Consider the following 24,871-nt stretch of genomic DNA (forward strand, 5'->3'; position numbering starts at 1 on the left):
ATAATCTGATTAATAATCGTTGACTCATAATCGAAAAAGAATGACGACACATAATACATTACAATGACATTAAATTAAAACCCCTTTGCATCTCATTTTAGGAAGAAAACGATTAAGATTCAATGATTCTATCTTTTTATGTCCCTTGTTTAAGGATCAAAATCAAATAGCAAAAAAAATCGACAGAATAAATGAAACTGGTGTGTAGATCTAGCTGAAAGAAATGACAGAATGAAACTACTCATAACAATCGCTTTCGTCACTGTTACTCTTATGCATTTACTTATACAGCTATCCTGCTGTCAAGCTGTAAAACAGTACCACTATCTAGTTATTCGGGGCTCGGCGTACAATATACATCGCCAAAAATAAAATAAATGATCTCACTTATCCTCGGACTATGTACACCTTCAAAAACAATAATTTACCAACCTATGGCTTTCTTGTGATTTAATAATAGTAGTTTTCTTCGGAATCTGCTGAGAGTACTAATACAGCCATGCAGCAGTCACCTTTTGAAAATATTTTCAATATCCTGGGTGGTATAACTGAAGGCAATGAAAAGCCTATGAAGCATGGGTTTTATAATGCTTTTGCCCTTTTCATACTCACAATATGTTGCGCCGCGGTATACGTTCTATTCCTAATATTAGAACCATTCTTCAAACCACTATTTTGGGCTCTATTAGTCGGTTCAATACTGCACCCTTTCAAATATAAAATTTCGAAAAAACTCAAGTCGTGGTTCGAAGATCTGGAGAAGTCTGACACGTCAGTGATAGTCGGTTTGATGGTGATCCCAATAAATGTTGTTAACTTCGCTTCAGACACAATTGGACAACAATTTAGAGAGCACTACAAGGTAAACTTAATGTTTTTTTTTTAACTTAAATATGGCAATACCTGTTCTTGTTATCACATAATGTTATATATTATTTCTTTAGAATAATTTTCAGATAAGAAACTACATAACTCTTTAAGCATAAAAAAGATTTGTTCATTTTTGGTGGGGTGGGTACAAATAAGTGTAGTGAATTAAGTGAATCAGTGTAACTGAGCTTAATTGACCGAGGACTAGTTTCTACAACTCAAAGACCTTGTGCCTCTTCCTGTCTTGGTGGCAAATCCAGTCCTGGCACTGCAACTCCTCTAAGGAGTCAATGAATCCTCTAATGCGGTCAACAAACTTGGTTTACGAACTGATACTGCATTGGTATGCGGGCAACAATATTATCTGTCAGCATGTTGCTCAGCATTGAAGACTACCAGTAATGCCAATAGCTTATAGATGGTTGTTAGAAGGACCGTGATCAGTTAGGACATCAACCACCATCCATTGTTATGCCCTTGTTTAAGATTTAAAGAATGTCTGTCAGTGTACAGTAGAGTTATACTACTGTTAATACTGAATATTAGATTATTGTTCAGTGATCTCTAAATTTCTGATTTAAAATTATAAAAAAACTAGCTATACCCATCTGCTTCACTGGGCATTTAAAATTAACATTATTATTTCTCACCCCCACAAAGATTCTCATCATTAACGCCCCCGCAACTGGTGTCGGGAGTCCAACATTGGTATAAATATTAGCCTATCCATTAAGTACTTGCATTTTCTACATGGATACCAAGTCAATCGGATGCATGGTTCAGTAGTTATAACGGAACGTCCGTAAAAACCACTGTAGATTTATATATTAGTATAGACTTAATATTATAAATTCTTTTGTTGTTATCAAAACAATTAAATCATGTGACTAGTGAATTAAAAGCTATTTTTTTCATTTTCAGACTGTAATTACGCTACTCTCTACAATATTTGTGTTGCCATGGTTGTATGATTCTATACCACGAGGTTTATCCTGTCTGTTCTGGCAGTTGATCAGTTTCATTAGCTTTTCCACCAAAATGCTAATAAGCATCTGCACCTCATATATTGTAAGTACAATGCCGAATAATGTAAAAAACTAAATGTTGCCTAACATAAACTGACTCTGACTCCTTTGACTGTAAGCAAAGACATCTGTTTTCATATTGTTTCTTAAGGGTACGGCCTATTGTGAACCTATTGTGAACACATTCAAATCTGCCACAAAGCAATGAAGCGTTTATGCTTAATGAGTAGGACAATGAAATATTAGGATTGGGACATAAATTGAGGATATTGTGTGATTAAATTTGTGATGCTGATGAGCTCCTGTAACCACTTAACAACAGGAGAGCTATGAATTAATAAACACTTAGTAGAAAAAACTTTTCTACTCACCTTTTCACTATCTGTATACAATTATGAATATAAAATGAAGATTTTAAATGAATTGCAAATACATAAAAAAAAATTGATTGATTGTTTGTCCTCTGTGTATTCCTAAAACCATTCATTAGGAGGTAATTTTATTTTTGGGATGAAGAGATTACTGGTGGCCTAAGTTTTTACTATAGTAGAGTTATTTTGTTCGTGCAGTTTGGGACATAAAAAATCGGTGCGGTGAAGCGAGTATTTCGCTCTCTCTTCCACTCACGAGCCTTATGGACGGGAATAGTGATGCGCATTATTGTTGTCGATAAGCGTTATCGATAGTGTATTTAGTTTTGTCATTTTGTGGGTTAGTGATAAAAATGAAAGAAAGAATCACTAATCGAACACTTACGCCACATATCGCGGCAGCAAGTTAACGAGAACGGCAGAAATTAACACTTTGTAACTTTTCGGGATTTATTCTTATTTCAGTGAAAATTTTTAACACATTGTTGATAACAACACGTGCAAATATTATTTTGAATAAATTCTGCCGTTTTGATACAAAACAAAGGAGTAGCCATTGTGTCACTAAAGAAATTCAGAGAACGAATGCATAAAAACACATTATTCTTCGACATAATGTACTATAATTTCCAGGTAAGTACAAATGACTCTTAACATAACAATGTCTCACCACCCTACGTATACCACCCCGCGCCGCCGTGTACCTGTCTTCGATGACTAATTTTTTTTATCGATAATGGCGTTGCGCCCGCACAACATGCTCACCGCCCTAGCCGGGCTATGTTTTATGACCCAAACTGCACGTACAAAATAATTCTACTATAGTTAATCTAACTAGTAAATTATAAAAAATTAAATTCACTGACTATTAATTAGTAACTGATATTTCCCAGTACAAATAGAATACAATTATTTTCTCAGACTCTAACCATAGTTTTGGCCTACATCATCAGCGTTTACACATTATGGACACCACAAAGGGAGAACATGTTCCGAGTGACGTCACAACTACTTTGGCTCGTAATTACGAGCTTTATGGCTAGTTTAACGGGTTCCATCCAAGTGTACACATTCATTTTTCTCCAAATTATATGTATAACTGGCTTTATAATGGAGATTCTGGATGTTCACAACAAAATCCTGTTAAAGGGTGAGCTATTACAAAACATACTGAGTATATATGAACGTCTTCCATTAAGAAATTACTTTGGGCAACCAGTGGTACCAATTTCAACTGGTAATATTTCCAAATTTTAATAATTACCCCAATTAAGTCAGCTGAGACTTACTACCAGCACTTGTTCTTCGTTCATTATGGGTGACTTTGACCTGATGTTTCAAGGTAAGCATTAAATGCATTTAAAATCATTGAATAAACATTCCAGATCCTGAAGCATCGATCATAATATCAATACACAGAGTTATAACAAACAGTCACAGAGAGAAAGAAACTAACACAGAAGACAGTAAATCTGATAGTGCGCAAATTTCTGCTAGTGAAACTGAAGGGACCCCGGATAAGGAGACCCCTTCTCCCGGTACACCAGAAACGTTACCCAAAAGCGGAAGCTGGACCAGCAATGAACCCAGCCAATGTCCTCCAAGACCACCGAAAATATTGTATAAAACACGAACATTGTCCGCATTGCCACTGTCGGGTACAGGCAAAGTTAAACAAGAATATCGCTTCCTGCCATCAATGAAACACAAATCGCTCGATGATTATTACATGAAGAATAACTTCGACAATGACGAAGAAACAGCGTTGTATTTCAAATTGCTTTTCTTCGGTTTCCTCTGTATGTTGGTCTGGAAGAACATATGGTTACTGCCATTAGTTTTGGTGTTTTTAGTTATACACTTCATGAAGATTGGTTTGGATTATTTCGGAGTATGGTTGTTCTTTGAAAATCAGTACAACAATGTGGCTTTGAAGATAAAAGCTTGGTGGAATAATAGGTAAATACAACACATTTAATATAAATTTTCATGTTTAATTTTACGATATCCAAAATAGAATTATTTTGTAGGCTATCTGACATATTTATATGAAACTGTGATGTGTAATGTGCTTAGTGCGAGTTTTTTAAAGTTCTCGATAGCATAAAAGTTAACTTAAAGTTGTATGCAGTTGGAACAGCGCCCCTAGCGGCAAACCTAGGCAAACGTTTCAACTTCATACAAATTTGAGTTAACTTTTACGCTATCGATAACGTTAAAAAACTCGCACTAAGTACACTGATCTATTACCATATTCACCAGATCTTCTACCACAATTACGTTATGAGATTAAGATAGCGAGCCTATGTCCTCGCCTTATATAGTTCCCTAAACTATTCCTTACAACTTGTCATTTGAGATCACTCATGGCCACCTCCCTACCAATATATTTTGACCAAAATCTGTAGACGCACAAAAATATATTTTTATATCCATTGATATCACAGAATGTTTTTTTTTGTAGGGAGACTGCTCTAATACCAGCACATATACGTGGAGTCGGTAAAATGATGTCAATATGCAATACAAGCCTCAGAGATATGGCATATAGCTCTGTAGATACTGTGTCCAGTTGCATTGTAATCATTGGCTTGATACTATTTCTTACAGTAGCAACCATTTTTATTTGTATACAGGTAATTTATATTTTATAGATTGCTTTGTTGAAAATATGTTTTAGAAGTCAACAACATTGTTTAAAATTTTTGGAGTCACTAATTAATGTTACTTAAGTACAATATAATTTGAAATAAGGAAAAACTAATTATACCGTATATCAAATAATATAAAAATAAGTTCATTTTACTGGTAGTAGGATTTATTGTACCCCCATGCGGGTAGGTACGAACATCCTGTCAATTAATGCCACGAAGCAGACATGCGTGCCGTTTTGAAGGGTAAATAGCAGGTAAACAATACAATTAGGTCTCCGACCTCATCTCTCAAGGTGGGAAGCGAAATTCTCTGTGTGATATCTATAGGTTTGGTTAAAGACTATGCATGTGTGAGCAATAAAAAAATCATTTCAAAAAAATCAATTCATAATCTTATTTTTTCTATTGTAGATATATTCGGAAGCCATAGTTGTGGTACAACTAAGCGGCAGTCTTCTTAACAGTACGTATGTTCAGAATAGTGTATTGCATAACTATCTGCCCGAGGGATGGGAAGAGAAACTCGACTCTCTTATCGATGACGCGTATACGTACGGAAGGGAAGGAATATCGACAACCGTTAGTATTTTTTCGTAGATAATTGTAATTATTATTTAGTATTGTAAATGGATAATTTTTGCTATTAGTAGACTTACCATATTGCTTATTGATTTATTTATTTCCGAACCCTAATGATTAGTTTAATGCAAAATTATTGTATTATCTTTATCATTTGCTTCCGATTGGACAGATACAGAGACACGTAAGTTCAAACAAATATTTATAATGTTGTACTTTTTTTTAATTCGTATTGTCTATGTCGATAATTTTCCAGGTTAAAAACATCTTGAAGGAAGGCGACCCAGAGAAAGTATCACGCGTCGAACAACAAGTTTTGGAGATTTGGGATAGAGTTTATCAGAGTTGGGCGTCGGGACATTTCGCCACGGCGGTCGGGCCCCAAGTCGATAGTACCGCCATACAAGACTCGTGGGATAACTTCGTCAACAACGTATCCGACTCATCGAGTAAGAACTTATATACTAGCTGTGTCCCTAGAGCTGCTGGTGCCAGTAGCCGCACGCTCCTCCATAACAATTTAATATCGTTTTTTTTTCTGCATATTTATCAAACATAATACTAAATTAACACGTTGAACGCCAAATGAAAAATCGAGTATATTCATTCAGGCCACGATGCTCACACCTGTGGTGAGCCTTATCTTACTAAACCGTTCGAGCGATGAGGGTCACCCGTGAGCCGCGTGAGGGTTCCAACGTAAACTCTTCCTACAAGCCACAGATTGCAGCTATCAAACAAAACGCGTATGATCTTCCGTGCAAATTATCGCATTTTATAAATTTTAGAATGAGAATCTCAAGTTAATAAGATTACTGATTACCTGATTTTGGTTTGTCTCAAATGGTATAGTACGCTAGGTCCACCGTTGGGTCGCAAAGCGTTCAATGTGTTAAACATTTTTTTTTTTTTTATATTGGATGAAAAATTGACATAGTTACAAATTTCCAAACTTCCTCCTTCTTAGATAACCCCTTACTTAAGTCCTAAGAAACTGCTGCGACGTTTGAACTTAAGGCACCCGTAATTAAAATTAAAATAATATTTAAAAAAAACTAACAAAATACGCTTTTCAGGATATTATCAAAATATTAATTCTAGTGATACCATACACTATTTTTAATTCAAATTCATTAAAATTTATTTTCTATTTTTTAGTTGGATTTTCTATAAAAGCGTATTTTGTTAGTTTTTTTAAACTATTATTTATTTTCCATTTTTTAGTTGAATTTAAATTTTTTCAAATTTTTTTTATATTGAATTGTCATCGGTCCTTAATAATTATACCAAATTTCGAGTTAATCCGACGTTTTGAAGGGGGTCAAAATCATGTTCAAATATTCCGTTACAAAAATACATACATACATACGTCTGAAGCTAATAAAAGCGTATTAAAAACCAATTTAATATCGTTATTCAGGTTTGTTCGACTACTCCGGTGTAGTTTCGTGGTTACAAGCTAACGTGGGTACTCTGAGCGCTATAGCCAGTAGCATATGGGCACCGCTGGCCAGCAATGTTTCGTTACTGGCCGGATCTTTGGGTGCATTTACGTCATTACTCCTCGGAGGAGGCAGTGCGATTATCAACATGTTCATAAATATGGTAAGTAAATAATTATGTGGATCGGATTTCGACGATTACACACAATAAGCACAATTTTTGAAAGGAAGGCTTTAGATGAAGAGGTAGATCTAAGAAAAAATAGATGGATTGCGTGAAAGACGATATGGCTAAGAAATGGTATATGATAGAGGAGTATGGAAGGAGAAAATTTTTTTTTGCTTTGATGGGTGGACGAGCTCACAGCCCACCTGGCGTTAAGTGGTTACTGGAGCCCATAGACATCTACAACGTAAATGCGCCACCCATCTTTGAGATATAAGTTCTAAGGTCTCAGTATAGTTACAGCGGCTACCCCACCTTCAAACCGAAACGCATTAACTGCTTCACGGCAGAAATAGGCAGGGCGGTGGTACCGCATAAGAGTTCTAAGGTCTCAGTAGAGTTACAACGGCTACCCCACCCTTCAAACCCAAAACGCATTACTGCTTCACGGCAAAAATAGGCGGGGTGGTGGTACCTACCCTCATGCGAGGTCCTACCACCAGTAATGTTGCGCCAACCCCAGGTGACTGGGAAAAGGGCAGGAGAATGAAACAGAAGTACAATTTTATTCAACATTTAAATTAAAACAAAATAATGCAAAACAATTATGAGCAGTTTTGAACACCAGTCATATCGTATGACGTCATATGTGGTCAATCACTGTCTATAGTTCAGTTTTAAATAGCCACCCATGAGCAAGTTACCGTTTCGGAAGTCAGCATCGTCATTATTATGTAATTTCCTTGACTCTTTTTTTACCTCGAATGACGTCAGCTGCGTCACATAAAGTTTGCGCGGCCATTTTAAAACAGAAGAACAGTCCACGTCTCTAATATCACTAAAGACTTAATTCGTTCCTGATACTTCCTTCAGTTCAGCAGATGACGGATGATGAGCTGGCTGGTAAAAGAATATTCAATTTTGTGATTTCATTAATTTGCAAAAATTATATCTAATAAGTAAACAGTGATTAGAAGACGTTATTCTTTTCCGCACAACGAATTTCCTTAATGATCAATCTTTTTTGTTATTCTTCAATGGAAAAATGAATTAGCGATAAGGCCGCGCGCACACACACACACGCATATACGCATATACGCATGCACGCATACACGTATACACACACTCATGCACGCACACACACACTTGTTACACACTTTTAAGCCTTGACTGTTGTTTACTTATATTTTATTTATATGTAATATTTTAATAAGCACATTTTCTATTTTGATTTCCGAGTAGTGAAATCATTTGCATTTCGTCTCAGGTGACGCTCAATAAAAAGCCAACATCCATAAGGTTAAATTGATTCCAAGTGGTCATTGACTACGCCATTTAAATAAATTTTATAAATCGCCAACCCACAGTTAATGACAAAAAGAAAATCGACTACCGTAATTTTATTATCGTTATGACTATACTCGAAAAAGTCATAGTAAAGCTTTCTTATATTCCAGATAGTATTCTTCACGACACTGTTCTATCTGCTAGCGTCCAGTAACGCACTCTACAAGCCAGTGGAAGTGATCACTCAGGTGCAGCCGAATTTCGGACCCCGTCTTGGCATTGCACTTTCTGTCGCTATCAACCAGGTAAACATTATTCCTAAGGCTAGTCCAGAGACAGTCAGTCAGCGTGGTTGTCGGAGTGAATACCAAAGATATTGGTTCCGATAAGCACTTAATGCCGGGTGGGCCTTTTTTTTCCTACCTAAGGTGATAGCCTTGAGAGGCTATTTCAGCGTAACCTTAACTAGTAAGTGAGGTCACGGGGCTCAAACCTGACGACTTTGCTAACACGAATCCTAGCAAGAGCCGTGCTTCGCAGAATCTGCCGTCGGAAACGCGACCCACTGAGAAGATCCGGCGAGAAACTCAGTGGGCTGTGTCTGAGGGTTAATTCGCTCGTCGAGCCCTTCGTCGCAAGCGACGGGTTCGACGAGAACGATGACCGGTGCATAAGGTATCTAAAAGCACCGTTAATGGATCGGGAGGATCCGAAATGACGTGTTTTGGGCGACGTCGACTAGGATCGGGAATGTAGTTACCGGCGGCCATGATGAAAGAGTTCTCGTGTCGTGCCGCTTTGTCAAAGTGGCATGGGTGGGCCGTAAGCTTACTAACCCATTTGTGATGTCGAAGTATTTTTGTTTGAATAACCTGCTCCACACTAATTACCATACCACTACAACTTATAGCTTCATAATATTCTCATAAACGGTAAGAATTCGTGTTCAAGAATTACGCAGTTAAAAGAAAGATTAGTATTTTGCTTTTTTTTGTTAATTCATAAAACTCGGGTCATGGGAGTTCAGTATTATCTCGCAAATAACACAAATAACGACTAAGTCAAAAGTTATCTATTCATTGTAATCTCTCGGTATATAGACTTGCAAGAAAAAAAAAACAAAAAAACGGTATCCACATAAGTAGACAACAATACAACCAAAACAAACATTATATTGATAACTAGCCATTGTTAAGTAATTGTTAAATAGGATATCCTTCACACATCCAACAAATCCCCGAGTCTAGGTTCAAAAATATCAAGGTCACCTTGACATTTCTTTCTGGTCGTTCCCTCAATGTTGAGGATCGTGACTGTATGTCAATCTTCTCCACTCGGTCCGGTTCTGCGCCATATGTACCGCTCCCCATATCTGGCCTCCAGTCACCTCCTTGAGTTGGTCAACCCATCTAGCTGGCGCTCTTCCTCTAGCGCGCTTCCCCTCCATCTGTCCGAGAATTGTGAGTTTCTCCAGTTTGCGCAATGAGGATCGCATTATGTGCCCAAAGAAACTCCGGATCCTTTCCTGATTTCCTTGACATTTAGCCAAATCATTATACTGCCCGACCATTCTTACGATTGGATTACAGTATGATATATTATAATATTTTATTATATATATTTATTATTTTATATATTTTATTGTGATAATTAAATATGCATAATTAAGGATTATTCAAAAACTACCGGTCAGATCATGATAACGTTTAAATTGGCCCAATAATTATGCATAAAAAATACAGTTGAATTGAGTAACGCCTATCCATATATTAACACGTGAAGCAAAAACTTTGTACCCCTTTTTACGAAAATTGCGCGGACGAAGGAGTATGAAATTTCCCACACTCATAGAGAATATAAAGAAGGAGTGCACAATGTTAATATTTTTTTAAAATAATGCATAAAAGATACAGATTAAATCAATAAAGAAAACATTACACACACTGCCATCTATTTGACACACACACATATGTATATATGTGTATCTCTTTGATTATTGTCAAACTTTACTTAATGCTTAAAGTCTGTGGTCAAATTGAAAATAGGTTAATATTGTTTATCTTTAATATTATTTGTCTATATTGTAGTCTTGGCGAAATCTGTGATTATAGAAGTATAATAGTCTTTGACAGCCATAATAATGTTCAAACTTATAATTCCAATTAATTATAGTCGAATTTCGACCACTGCGGGACCACTAGTATTTATTTATAGTATCGGTTAAAAATAAATAATTTTGACGAAATTTTGACTTCCAATCCCCCTTTTGCCCATAATTGAGAGACTATTTAACTTATTACACTCCTACTTTGGAAGTAGTGATAAAATCATGCTGTAGAAAATTTATTGTTTTTTTTTTTCACAACACCAATCAGAGTCTGCAGTTTTATGTTGTTTTCAAGTTGTAATTCGACTGGTCCTTCCAGTATCCAAAACACAGACAAAATCCTATTGCCGAGCCCATTGATTTATCATATTTTAATAATACCAGTACTATGCTTTAACCGAATCACATTCTCTGCTAGTAAACTATTTATCTTTCTTTCCTATGGTAACCTTTAATTTCAGGTATTCAGGGCATCGTTCAAAATGGCGTTGTTCTATGGATTATGGACTTGGCTAGTGCACAATGTCTTCGGAGCTAAAGTGGTATATTTACCTTCAGGTGAGTGTCACAATAATAACCTTAAATTATTTGTAAAAATATAGATACCTAGTCAGGTCATAAATTCTGTCACATGTTTAATGTAAAATAATTGAAACAAGTTTATTCATTATGTAACCATTCATATACCAAAATGAACTTAACAAAACATAGATTCTTATGACACTAAAGTTTATTCAAAATGACCTCCGTGATTTTGAATACAGGCCTTCAATCTGCGCGGCCAGTCGTCTATCGCAGCACGAACGAGGTCCATGTCAATATCGGCGGCTGCCTTAATCAAGGATGACTTGAGTGACTCCAAATTGGGATGAGGCTTTGAGCACGCCTTTTCCTCCAAGTGTTGCCATATCTTGTAATCTAACGGATTCAAATCTGGACTGGAGGAGGGCCAGTCTTCGTGCCGGATGAAGACGATTTCACGCGCCGCCAGCCAGTCTTATGTGCTCTTCGCTCTATGAACTGGCGCCGAATCTTGTTGGAATACCCAGTGCCTGTTATTGAACATGGTATGAGAAACAGGTTCCACAAGGTTCGTCAGGACTGTATTTTGATACACAACTGCATTCGTTTTTACACCTTTCTCACAAAAATGTACCTCTGTTAAGCCCCAATAAGAAACTCCCAACCATACCATGAGCGAGGATGGAAAATGACCTCGTAGGACACGCGGAATACGGTTGCTCGCTTCTTCACTACTGTGTGCGTACACCTTATCATTTTGTTTGTTGTAGCTCTCTTCTACGGTAAAAAATTTTTCATCCGTAAAAAGAATTTCTCGATATTTTTTTCCCACGTACCGCTTCAACAAAGCGCGGCATCTCTTCAGTCTCAGGTCCATTAGACGAGCATTCAAACGATGTCCTGTTTTTCTTCGATATGCCTGAAGCCCTAAGTCTTCATTTAACACCCTTTTCACCGTGGTTCTGCTTAACCCCATCTGAAGGGCCAACAGTTTCTGCTTACGTTTGGGATTTCTTTGAATTCGCGCCTTCACAGCTTTTATCACTGCTGGAGTCCTAACAGACCGAGGGCGACCACTTCTTGACCTGTCATCTACACTAGAGTCTTCATTGTATCGTTTGATGGTACGATAAACGAATCTTTTGGTTATATTCAAATTTTTCAGTATGTTAAAAATTTGAATTGGCGCGTAACCACAACGATGCAACGCAATAACTGCAACACGGTCTTCTTTAAGCGTCCACTCCATATTCAAAAATGAGTAAAATTCTAAAAGTATACATTTTTATTTTCATGAACAATTCGAAATTCGAATTCAATAAACTTTTTTGTGGCCCAGCATTCTAAAAGAAAAGTTTTCACTGTGTAACAATACTTATGACCTGACTAGGTATATATGAATAATACTCCGTTTCTTTAAGACGGGCTAATCCTATAATCAGACGAATTCGTAATATTTAATTGAGAAAAACAATGGACTTAATTATGCGAGTCGTTGCAGCCATTCTGTTCAATTATAATTCATTAGTAACGATAAATATTAATGAATTCAATTTAAAAATTAAATTATCCTTATTTTTCTCCACCGATTCGTTCTTCCAGAACACAAAGCAGTTTTGGTAACGGCTCGAATCAATTTATTGCGGACAAAATTACGTAAAATTTTAAACCGTATTCCAAACAAATAAGGTCTCGATGTCTAGACATAAGCGTTATCACGAATACTCAGCTTATATGTACATATATACACATATGTGGTCTATAATTAAAATTTAGGTGGGCGCTTCGCTATCAGCCGTCATGACCTTTACGATGTAAATTGTACGCGATAGGAACGAGACTAATGTATTTATTCTGCAAATATTTGTCGAAGATTAAATACCTAATAATGTTTTGAAAGTTTCGACTGTTTGTAAATGCGCTAATCTCATGAATTTACTGATGGTAAGACGTACTGTGAGCCTGTATGGTTAGGTGCTGCTTATTTCTGTCGCGAAGCAATCATATATTCTGATTTGAAGGATTTTACAGTCCTATACAAATAAAACTCATGTCTTGTAGTGTCTATGTCGATCTATACTAAAATTATTAATTTTATTCCTACCATCATAAAATGGTTCCCAGTAAAGTAAAGAAATAATTACCATAGCTGAAGTAGCAACTATACACTATTTCAACATAAATGAAAAACGAAATTCATTTGCCAAGCTAAGCATCAATACACAACGTTTTAAAAAGTTTTTTTAGTGAGCTAGCAAAAACGACTAAAGCAAAAACGACTCCTAGTCACTGGTAGTAGTCGTCGTGGCCTAACGGATAAGACGTCCGGTGCATTCGTGTTGAGCGATGCACCGGTGTTCGAATCCCGCAGGCGGGTACCAATTTTTCAAATGAAATACGTACTCAACAAATGTTCACGATTGACTTCCACGGTGAAGGAATAACATCGTGTAATAAAAATGAAACCCGCAAAATTATAATTTGCGTAATTACTGGTGGTAGGACCTCTTGTGAGTCCGCGCGGGTGGGTACCACCACCCTGCCTATTTCTGCCGTGAAGCAGTAATGCGTTTCGGTTTGAAGGGTGGGGCAGCCGTCGTTACTATACTTGAGACCTTAGAACTTGTATCTCAAGGTGGGTGGCGCATTTACGTTGTGGATGTCTATGGGCTCCAGTAACCACTTAACATCAGGTGGGCTGTGAGCTCGTCCACCCATCTAAGCAATAAAAAAAAAAAAATAAAAAAAAAAAAAAATGGTGGTAGGACCTCTTGGGAGTCCGCACGGGTAGGTACCACCACCCCGCCTATTTCCGCCGTGAAGCAGTAATGCGTTTCGGTTAGAAGGGTGGGGTAGCCGTTGTAACTATACTGAGACCTTAGAACTTATATCTCGAGGTGGGTGGCGCATTTACGTTGTACGCTCGTCCACCCAACTAAGCAATAAAAAAAATAAAAAAAAGTCGGAATGTAAGATCGAACAACGTCAATCGACTTTTAACTGCTTGATATAGCATAAAAAATTCCAAAAATATATTTCATTGCTTTTTTGTGTTTATCAGGAATCACTAGGACTGCCTGCTTTTTTTTAGTACGATTCCCTTCCCCTGTCAAAAGTTTAGGCTAACTTTTAAATAATTGAAATCATTGTCCACGACTATTATCATAAGTGACCCCCAACGATCTAAATTCGGGCATATCCACTGTAATATCAAGTTTTAATTTATTACAGGCTTATCATATTATTATTTTTTGGAACAAAGTCAATCCTTATTTGTATTGAAAAAACTTGGGTATTTCTATTATGTTGACTATTAATATTTTTAACTGGCTTAAAGGTATCATAATAAGGCCAAAAAAAAAAAAAAAAAACATTACCTCCTCTATAGAGCCAAACAAAAAAAAAACAAGATATTTGACAAACAGAAAAAAACGATACTTTTTTGTCTTAGTCTATTGATATAGACTAGCATAGCCGGTTATGTCTTGCTATGATTGTCACAGTTAATAATGGTTCTCTATTTAAATCGGATTTTGTTCACAAGTTTTAATTGATTTGTGCGGAATCCCAATTATTTTCCTCCAATAGAATTCTGCTAAATCGAATCTGTCATTTCACAGATTAACGAAAAAAAATTATATAATTTTTATTTTTGGGTGTATTTGTAAGCAGCGTAAAAATGTTAAACTCATTTAGTAAAAACCAATTTTTTTGACATCGCATACAAACCTTTTTTGTATTATATTTGTTTGTATAGATTAATTTGGTATATCTTTATTGTTTCGTATTTATATTTTAGTATCCATAACATAATCTACTAAAATATACATCATAAAATCCTAGCCTCTGGCTATCTAACGCGTTTTATTTAACTTGGACATAAAAAAACGTAACGTGACTTAGTACTGTAATAAAAATATTATACTAGATGCGCTTTCTAGTCAAATATGTCTACTTAAGGTATGTGCCGATGGTCAACCAAAAAGGTTGACAAAAAATATCCATTTTTTCGACAGATGTAAAAATAAAAATAAAGTGATATTTAACCGAGCGTCCAATGCTTTTCTGTTCCGTACATCGACGCCTTATCTCGGTCATAATTTTTCGTTGTTATATTAAATTGCACGTGCTTCATTGCGAGCAACAATGAGACGTCGCAGTGCGCTCATATATAATGACGAACCTTAACATATTGTTAATGTACGCTCTCCTGATAAGTTCCGAAGGTGTTAGAATAAACTTCACGAGTTGCCAAAACGCTGGCTGGTCTTGTTTCGCATCGAACGACATTGTTTACAGTTGTGCTAATGTCAAAAGTAATGTAAGTATTTTTGATTGTTTTTTGTTTTTTTTTTTTGTTATAATTGAAGATGAGTTTCGAGTGAAGTCAAATTGTAGACATTAATTAAACTAAACTTGTTGTAATGTGGATATTTATTACTTTCATTCTATATTTATTTCTAAAACTAAGCTAGATTTTTTTATTTACTATAAATGCACCGTTTATAGCTTTTGGTTTGTCTCGTATAAAGTTTAATCATCATTAAAAATATACATTAAATGAGCGATTTAGAAATCATTACCGAGACTCATAGACATTTGCTTAAACTTTTCCAAACTTGTTTTGATAAGTACATGTCCACACATCTAGTCAAAAAAAAAAAAGACATGTTATACCGTTATATTCTAATTCTCCAAATACTAAGGAGTGAAATTAATAAGCGAGCATTATTGAATGGATTTAAAATACATATCTCGACATGCTCTGTGTAATTTCCGCTCCTATGATGACAAAGATTATCTCGAAAATCTCCTTAGAGCTCTATTTGTGGCAGATGCTATATAAAACAGGAGTTAATACTAGGTAGTCGGTATACAGCGACTTGGTTGTACCTCTGTCATTGCTGTCATCCATAAATGACGATAACCACTCACCATCAGGTATGGGGTTGTAGGCTCGTCTACGAAGGCAATTTAAAAAAAAATCTTTTTAGTCTACCTAGCGATCCCAAATGATCCATCAAACGCTGAACCGTATAGAACCTGCTCTGTATATATAAATAATATATGTAAATAAACATTTAATTTGTTTTAAACTAAATGAAGAAAACGCATTTTTACAAACATACTATTTGTTCTAGGACTTCATAATACACCTAAAGGACTATTACACGGATGATATAAAAAGTTTAACCGTCCAGAATTGTAAAGACGTCAAAGTGGTCCTCGACTGCCCTATATTGCAGAAGGCATCTTCGCTTCAAAAGTTCAAAGTAAAAGATTGTGACAAACTCCAATTCATCTCGCTATCGAACAACTCCCCGGTGCAAACGCCGCCGGAAGTTACCATAGAGAACGTAAAGGAAGTGGTGTCTTTGCCAAGGAAGTTCTTCAGATCACCGACCACCGCTAACGAAGTTAAGTGTTCCGGTACCGCCTCCCTGAAAAGTATACGTGTCGTCGATAGCTATATAAAGTCAATAAACACAAGGGCCATTTACAACGTAACCGGAGCTAGTAGCGTTGAGTTCGTGAATGTGACTATCGGTGAGATTCAGAATCAAGGTATAGAAGCCATACTAGGGAACGAGGACACGTTGTTCTCGTTCGCCAACAACAAAATAGAAAGCTTGAGATATAAAGGCGTAGCTGTACAATGTACAAGTGCGTTCTTCACGGAGAACACATTTCGGGACGTCCTTAGTAATTCGTTGAATGTCACCGCGGACAATCTGAGTGTCGTTGGTAACAAATTCAAACAGGTCAACGGTCTGATACTGAAAGCTTCGAGCATAGAAATATCCAGAAACGAGTTCGGCACGCTCAAGAGCAACGCTTTCACCAACGTTAAGTGTTTAAGAAGAAATACCGGTAGAAGAGGTTTCACGTTCGCCCGGAATACCGTAGAAAATGTTGAACCACATTCGCTGGTCTTCGATTACGCTAGTTGCAAGACAGCCGGCGCCTCTGTGACGTATGAAAACAACAAAATCGATTGCCGATGCCGCGACATAGACTTCTTGGATGCTCCGACTGAACTCAACAGCTTAATTCTGGACTTGTCGTTTAACAACACGTGCTTATCGGCACCCTGTCTGCTTCCCGTCGAGATTGTCAAGCTGTTGCTAGAAAGGGGAATGTGCGATATAAACCTTGATCCTCAAATAATGTGCTTGTTGTACGGCGATCGGCATCTCGCGAACAACGAGGTGACGACAGACGAGGACGTCACCGAGCCCACGTCCACATTTTACATAATACGCCAGGCAGATCCCCTTGACGGCGGCGCTAGTTCGTTAACGGCTATAAACAAGGACGAACTCCTTAGGGACAGCCATTTCAACATAACGAATAGAACGTCTATTAGAGTCGTTTTCGATTCATCTAGAGACTTCGTTGAGACCTTGCGAGGCACGGATTCGTCTCGTAAAAAAACCACAGACAAAGTCAACGAGGAATACACGAACAGATGTGTCGGTCCTCAGTGCAGGAATAACGCGGCGCACGACAAACAGAAGGCGCTTGATTTTTACAAATTCATTTATAGTCAGCTACGCCAGCCGAGAGCGAACGATAAGAAGAAGAAAAAGAGGTGATTGTATTTTGTTTTGCAATAAAAGAACATCGTAATCCTATCTTGTTTCATTTGACCTTTGACAAATTCCTTGACGGAACACAAAACGTCTATAATATTCTACATCTAAAAACTGAAATTAATGTAGAAATTAAACTAAATTTATGGTATTTATAGTTAGTCGAAACTTACCCGCTATCACCATGACTATATAAATTCTTTACATGGTAATGCTTAATTGATTCATCGCAGACACAGGAAAAGTTCTGTCACTAATCCGAGCGCACTTAGAACAGGCGCCTAGTACCCGAAATAGAGATTAGGATGACGGGTTGATAGGAAATTAAGGTCAGGGTTCTAGTGCCACAATTGGATGCCGGTTAGTATAAAGTTGAAAACTATACATTGATTTATCATCATAACATTATTATCATAACTCAAGAAGAATTTATTTCAATGAATGGCTCTATGTCCCATGTCATAAGGCAATATACTTAGGGCGTGTAATACAAACTTAGTAATCTATAGGTATATAAATTATGTATATTACAAATAAAGTTCTTGAGTGGCGACCGCGTACTGGAGGACGTAGCGTGGGTAGGCCTCCCACAAGATGGGCCGATGATCTATTGAGGTTCGCGGGGATCCGCTGGATACAGGCAGCGCAGGACCGATCTTTGTGGCGAGGCTTGGGGGAGGCCTATGTCCAGCCGTGGACGTCCATGGGCTGATAAGAAGAAGATGTATATTACACAGTACATAATTGATATTTCAGTTCTAGCTGCAGTGCTAGGAGCTGCGCCGTTCCTAGGGCCATATTTGGCGGGTTTACCGGCAGCTCTTGATGTGTGGCTCCAGGGCAGACCCTTGGCGGCTGTGATGCTGCCCCTTGTTCAGGCCGCACCCATCGCATTTTTAGATGCGGCTGTTTACGCTGAGATTAAAGAGTGAGTTTTTTTTAATTCAATTATTATTTACGGCTTAGACCTTTACAAGGTATTTAATGTAAAGTCTCGTAATATTTTTTTTTATTGCTCAGATGAGTGGACGATCTCACAGCCCACCTCGTATCAAGTGGTTACTGGAGCCCATAGACATTTACAACGTAAATGCGCCACCCACCTTGAGATGTAAGTTCTAAGGTCTCAGTATAGTTACAACGGCTGCCCCACCCTTCTGCATTTTAGAACTGTTTCTTGACCTAGTCAGGTCTTGATCCACCACCGGCCTGAAGCCATCTTCCTTGGTAATGGTAAGAACTGAAATAGCAAACACGAGATAAGAATTTATAATGTGGTTAAATGTTAGGTAATTGGATCATGATACTCGCACTACGGATGATGGGATTGTTTTTTTTTTATTAATTCTACGAACTGATGTACGAGCTCACGGCCCACCGATGGCCATCAGAACGAATGGTTAGTGAGAGTGCAACAGATTAAAGTAACGATTGTATGAACGATTGAGATATCGACTATCCCACCATTCAAACCGGAACGCATTATTGCTTACAGGACGCGATCAGTAAATACCAAGCGTAGCAAGTCTAAATGATTATTATTATTAACACTTTAACTGCCATCTAAGTCACCGGTGCCCTACGCGTGGCACTGAAGTAATTGTATGTCGATTTCTATTACTAAACGCCAGGGTTGCCTACCTTTGCTATCTTTTGTTTGTTTATCTATGTTTAGTCTTTTAGAAATATATTCATTCTCAGTATCTTCGGATTCGTCTTTCCTAGAGTCTATTAGATATTCCAGTGCCTTAGCAAAAAGATCGAAGAGAAAAATCGACACAATTACTTCAGTGCGCCACTTAGGGCACCGATGACCTAAATGACAGTCAACATGGCTATACCTGTGGCTACCATTAAACTACAATATACTATGGCTTACCATTGAATTTCCAGCGGTGGACATCCCTACGTGACAGGTCTAGCTATAGCGGGCGGTATCTTCTATCTCGGTCCCGAAGGAGCTATACTAGGTCCCTTGTTACTATGCTGTCTTATGGTGGTCCTGAATTTATCGTCAGCATTCCTCCGAGACACGCCAACGGACGAGAGGGCCGCCTTACATTCTCGTGTCAGGTAAATCGGGTGTCAGTAAAGTCTAATCCAGACAGGAATAGACCTCCCCTAATCTGATGACGTAATACGTGTTACGTAACAGTTACAAGAACGTCAAAAGAATAATGTGCACTAGACGCTTAAATATATATATATACAATTTTTGAAAGCATTTTTTTTATAATTAGAATGCCGGACATTCACTATCTGGTTCATTATGGTGTTAAAATATATTTCTTTAAACTTGGATGTCGAAGCCAACAAAGTTCTATCCTAATAGCGCGATTTGTGACACATTTTCGAAACATAATAATTAGATCTTTATATTCTTGAAAAAATGTTTTCAAAATTAGAATTATTATTTTTAAATTTCCCGCCAGAACACTCGAAATTGTCTCCACCGATAATGACGTCACGCTTGATGCAATTCTCGCATTCTCATAATCCCATTAAAACAAATACATCCAATTGTTGTTAACGTATAATAAGATTTGGATAAAAGTATTTTTTTGATTCAATTAATAAATTTAGAACAATCTGATAAACTTCAATGGTTGTCACCTTTGCTATTATTGCACTTTTTTATAAAGGCCATCAGCGCGGAATTAGGTAATGTCTGGATCAGATTTTACGATAGATATTCAGTTTATAAGTGATTATTCGAATAATTTGTTATCATTTTTTTACCACATCAAAATCAACACTGCTATTATTAAGTATTAAGTTATTAACTAAGTCAAATATGTCTATAACATGTTTTTTTTTCGTAACAAACCACGCCAAGCTTTTATTTAAATATGTTTTAGAAGCATTTTTTATTTATTAAACAGGCAAAGGCCTAACTCTCATACCTGTCTCTAATAATGTTATAAAGTTATTTAGCCTTTAATTTAATATGCAATTTCGAAAAGGGCACATCTCTGAAAATGTAAAATGGTCAGGAAATGAAAAAACTGATTATTTTCTAAAGCAGTGTAAAATTTAAAATATTAACTTTTGAGATATATTTTAGTGTTAATTAGCAATTGAAAATTACTGGAATTATAATAAAATGGGTGTAAGCCTGAAAACTACATGTATATAAAAAAACGTATTTGACAAAATATGCGACATGTGTGCCCTTTTCGAAATTGCATATTCAATTATGCATTTCTTGATTATTTTTGCTTAGAATAGAATTCATTAGCATAGCAACATTTTAGATCATTATTGTTGATGAAACATATTATTTAAGTAATGAATGAATCACAAAATCGAATTTAAGTAACAGTCAAAATGTATGTTAAGTTTTATGTTGAAATATATTAAATTGTGTATAGCAATTGTCATTTAAAAATCAAAACGAACATTTTTTAATGGATTTCACGTTTTCAAAATTAACAGGCCTTCATGATATAAATAGTGAAATACACTTTGCAAAACGCATTAACTCAAAATTAGTTCATGACAATTCGAGCATCTCCGTACATTCCTGGTACTATAAATTACTATAAAACCGCTAAAGTACCAACAATAAGTACAAAGTTTCAATCAGATAAAATACAGGCGAAAGTAAGTCATAAATATTATAATTCCCAGATTTCTCCTTTCAGATAACCCTTCCAGAACTTATCAAAGACTAATCTATGCGACACGATCTTCCGCCTTAATGACAGAGTTGGTTAACTGGTGGTAGGACCTCTTGTGAGTCCGCAAGGGTAGGTACCACCACCCTGCCTGCCTATTTCTGCCGTAAAGCAGTAATGCGTTTCGGTTTGAAGTGTGGGGCAGCCGTTGTAACTATACTGAAAACTTAGAACTCATATCTTAAGGTGGGTGGCGGCATTTACGTTGTAGATGTCTATGGGCTCCAGTAACCACTTAACACTAGGTCGATTGTGAGCTCGTCCACCCATCTAAGCAATAAAATAAAAAGTTGAAATCCATTAAAATATGTTTTATCATTCATTCTTGTAGTTCTGCTAGTTTTTTTTTTATATTTCATTGCACAGAAAAATAAATGTAACCCTAGAATTGTGTTAACCTCTTTGATTTATTAACTAATGTCCTTTGTCATTTAGGTCATTATTCGGACGCTCTTAATCCTGAGGTGGGTATTTGATAATATTTTTCTGCACTGAATTTATGTTTTTATTGTTTTTAAACAGTACCTATTATAATACCCAAATGCACTTTTTTCTTTCTTAAAAATCAATTAAAATGGATATGATAAAAAATAAAGGTATTTTAACTTTTAATTCAATCTCTAGTTCTCCTAGATATTTAAAGGTTCAAGACATATATCTGAAGTTTATTCAACGAGTAAACATTTATTCGCTTAGCTTTTCATCTCGAGATTATTCTAGAATGCAAGTTTGCGGAAAATAAACCACCAGATATAAAATTGAAATTATTTTAGTTCGTTCAAGAAAAAAAAATCACATGTACATAATTTAGAATATACGAGAATCGGTATAGAAAATTCAATGGCAGAGAAGCAGCTTAAAATGCCTTTGTAGAATTAGTTGGCTGCCGTACGCGGGCCTTATTCAAGAAGGCAATTTAAAAATTACCACTACTCTAGTAGATATGTATTGATAGCATGGCCGCATATTTCGATTGATAGAAAAAAAAACTTTAACTTTCTATATATTAAATGGCAATTAAATGGTAAATAGCTAATACTATCACGTTAATAACAAACGACTAACGCCGTTGGTCATTTCGCGTGAAAATACATTGCACCACGCATGAAACCTTCCACTAGGCACTAATGCATCTTTTTTCCAATTTGTGGCTCGCAAACGTCCGTAGTTGAAGCAAAAGTTAATTTATTAAATAGACAGCTAATGGAAATACTAGTTAAGTTGAGAAGAGATGTATTAAATCGGTTTAAAGGAAGGTTTGATTATTTCGTTATTTTATCTGTGCTTTAAACTAAGACGCTTTTTCTAAATGTTATGTTGACACATTCTGTATTCTAATTCGAGAGTCAGTGCACCTCAAATGTTTAATTTATATGTATGAATTTAACGTGATCCCACAAAACTCTCTTTGTCATTTAGGTTGTACCACAAACGTTCCTGCCAAAAGATCTAACTCTAATAATCCTATAACAATGCATTGATTTTTACTTGTAAACTTGGATTTGAATTGGATAACTCCACTCTACACTTTCTCTTGAAATTTTTGTAAATTAAAAACAAGATTAAGTTTTTCTCTTCCTTACTTGTAGGTACCCCCATTTTACACAATTTTGAAATTCAATTCAAAATTGAGAAAATTATCGTGACATCCGAAACTGTGACATTAAACTTAGTAATGCTACAAGTGCGTTGCAGTCATAGAACCTTAATGGGTGAAACTGCCTTCGCCCTTTTTTACATATTTACAGCTTCAAACTTTTATAACGCCACAGATTATGAAAAATACTGGATTATATCTATACCAGTTAATTCACTATTAAAGACTAGATAACAGTGAGCATTATAATTTAGTTAAAACATTGCTTTCTGCTGGTCATGTCGTGTCATGTAAATTGACTGTCGTGTAGGTCACCGAAGCCCTACCTAGCATACTGAAATAATTATATCGATTTCTGTCACTTAATTACCTAACTTTGCCTTCTTCTTGGTTTATAATGTATGTGTTAGTCTTCTAGGTCTCTTAGAAATAGACTTTTTCTCAGTATCTTCTAATTCGTCTTTCCCAGACTCTACTAGATGCTCCGGGGCCTTAGTAACAGAAATCGACATAATGACGGTTATCTACATCATCCTACATGGCAGTCAAAGGGTTAAGCAAAAACGACCCAATGTAGGGAAGTATGTATTTGTGTATTATGATTTGCTTTTCTCTCATTCCCTTCAAAACTAAGACAATTTTATAACGATTTAATGTATACTCGAATTATGCTTGTTATTGTTGCATAAAAGTTATGTTGGATAAAAGACACACAAATGTGATTTTATTACAAATTTATTAATTGGGTCTTTTTCGCATAATCCGCTTTTATTTATATTCATCGTATACTTATTGTCATTAAAAAGAAATGGATGTGTCTCTTTCCAGATATGGTGCCTATATGTATTGAATTGCATGGGACAACTAACCAAAGGTCAATTGAAAATCTTTTATTTTTAATTAAATTTAAATTATAAATTATTATTTAACATGAAAACATTTAGTAGACTTATATTGAGTACTTACTAACGCCGCATGAAGCTATTCGTGGAATTTAAATTGATCTCTAAGTAAACAACCAACAGGTTTCGAATAAAGCTAGATACATATTATAAATTAAAAATAAAATAAATTTTTAAATTCACTTTATTAATTGATAACGTAAAAGTAATTTGAAATCGAGATAGGGAATCGAGGTAAGAAAAATAAAAAAATCGATTTTTGCAGAAATTAAATACAATCCCAGTGGACCGCACTAGTATGCGCATCTAATGAATACATACATATTATAATTTCAGTAAAATAGTTCTAAATTTAATTGAATGAACGAAACCAAATGTAGTCTGTTCTAGTTTTATTAAGAACGAAATAAAGTATTATATTATCTGCTCTCTAAAAGTTCAAAGCTTAATGCGCTTATAAAAAAAAAACAATAAAATAGTTGATTGCCTTTAAAAATTTTCGTTAATGAGTTGAGATTTAAAGTAAAATGTTATATAGACATTTAAAACGATCCTTAATACTGCTGCGAAGAAGTGTTCATATATATTTTTAATAAATCGCATCTTGTTTGCGACACATTGTCCCAGTGGTTAACGGCGTGTCATTTTTCAGTTAGTCTTGTGAATTAGTGAACACAAGCAAGTAGTGGCTCTGCTGAGTGATCCCTAGCATTGCTGATGTCCATGGACGTCGGAGTTCACGCCGTATTGGTTTTCTGTGTCTGACATGGAAACTCATTACATTTGTCGCGCAAGAAAAAATAACGTTAAATTATGTATTCCATTAAAATTTGGTCGCTCGCGTCACAAGCCGTGGGCTTCGCTAATTATCTGCTTTATAATGTTAAATTGCATAAAGTGCACAAAAATATTAGCAAAATATTCTCTCGTCGAACAAATAGTGATAATTCAAAAACATTGAAGATCCAGTGTTATATTTTACTTAAAAAAAGAAAAAAATCGATGCTTTAATTAATCTCTTAAACAAAAACTATAACAGTAGAAGGTATAGTTTATTGATGTGTGAACAACGAACTTAA

General features: G+C 36.0%; 2 protein-coding genes across 4 annotated transcripts; both read left to right on the forward strand.

Annotated features, from left to right (window-relative positions):
- The first annotated feature begins 326 nt into the window (after positions 1-326).
- Positions 327-23,766, forward strand: LOC114245745 (transmembrane protein 245). Of its 3 annotated transcripts, XM_028178012.2 has the most exons (15): positions 328-862; positions 1,792-1,938; positions 3,188-3,416; positions 3,652-4,225; positions 4,731-4,902; positions 5,332-5,499; positions 5,672-5,683; positions 5,756-5,948; positions 6,920-7,104; positions 8,565-8,699; positions 10,963-11,059; positions 18,373-18,544; positions 19,510-19,689; positions 21,729-21,757; positions 23,719-23,766. In XM_028178012.2, the coding sequence occupies exons 1-14, from the start codon at positions 500-502 to the stop codon at positions 21,748-21,750; spliced, it is 2,649 nt and encodes an 882-aa protein (XP_028033813.2). In that variant the 5' UTR covers positions 328-499; the 3' UTR covers positions 21,751-21,757; positions 23,719-23,766. The 3 variants fall into 3 exon arrangements, with proteins under 3 accessions (XP_028033815.2, XP_028033813.2, XP_028033814.2); XM_028178014.2 differs by lacking the exon at positions 5,672-5,683 and having other exon boundaries at positions 327-862; XM_028178013.2 differs by lacking the exon at positions 21,729-21,757.
- LOC149499835 (uncharacterized) lies at positions 15,097-17,656 on the forward strand. Its single transcript, XM_089738363.1, has 2 exons — positions 15,097-15,344; positions 16,165-17,656. The coding sequence occupies exons 1-2, from the start codon at positions 15,198-15,200 to the stop codon at positions 17,617-17,619; spliced, it is 1,602 nt and encodes a 533-aa protein (XP_089594489.1). The 5' UTR covers positions 15,097-15,197; the 3' UTR covers positions 17,620-17,656.
- Positions 23,767-24,871: the final 1,105 nt, after the last annotated feature.

Source organism: Bombyx mandarina, chromosome 25 (genome assembly GCF_030267445.1).
Source record: "Bombyx mandarina strain Sakado chromosome 25, ASM3026744v2".
In the NCBI taxonomy this organism is placed as follows: domain Eukaryota; kingdom Metazoa; phylum Arthropoda; class Insecta; order Lepidoptera; family Bombycidae; genus Bombyx; species Bombyx mandarina.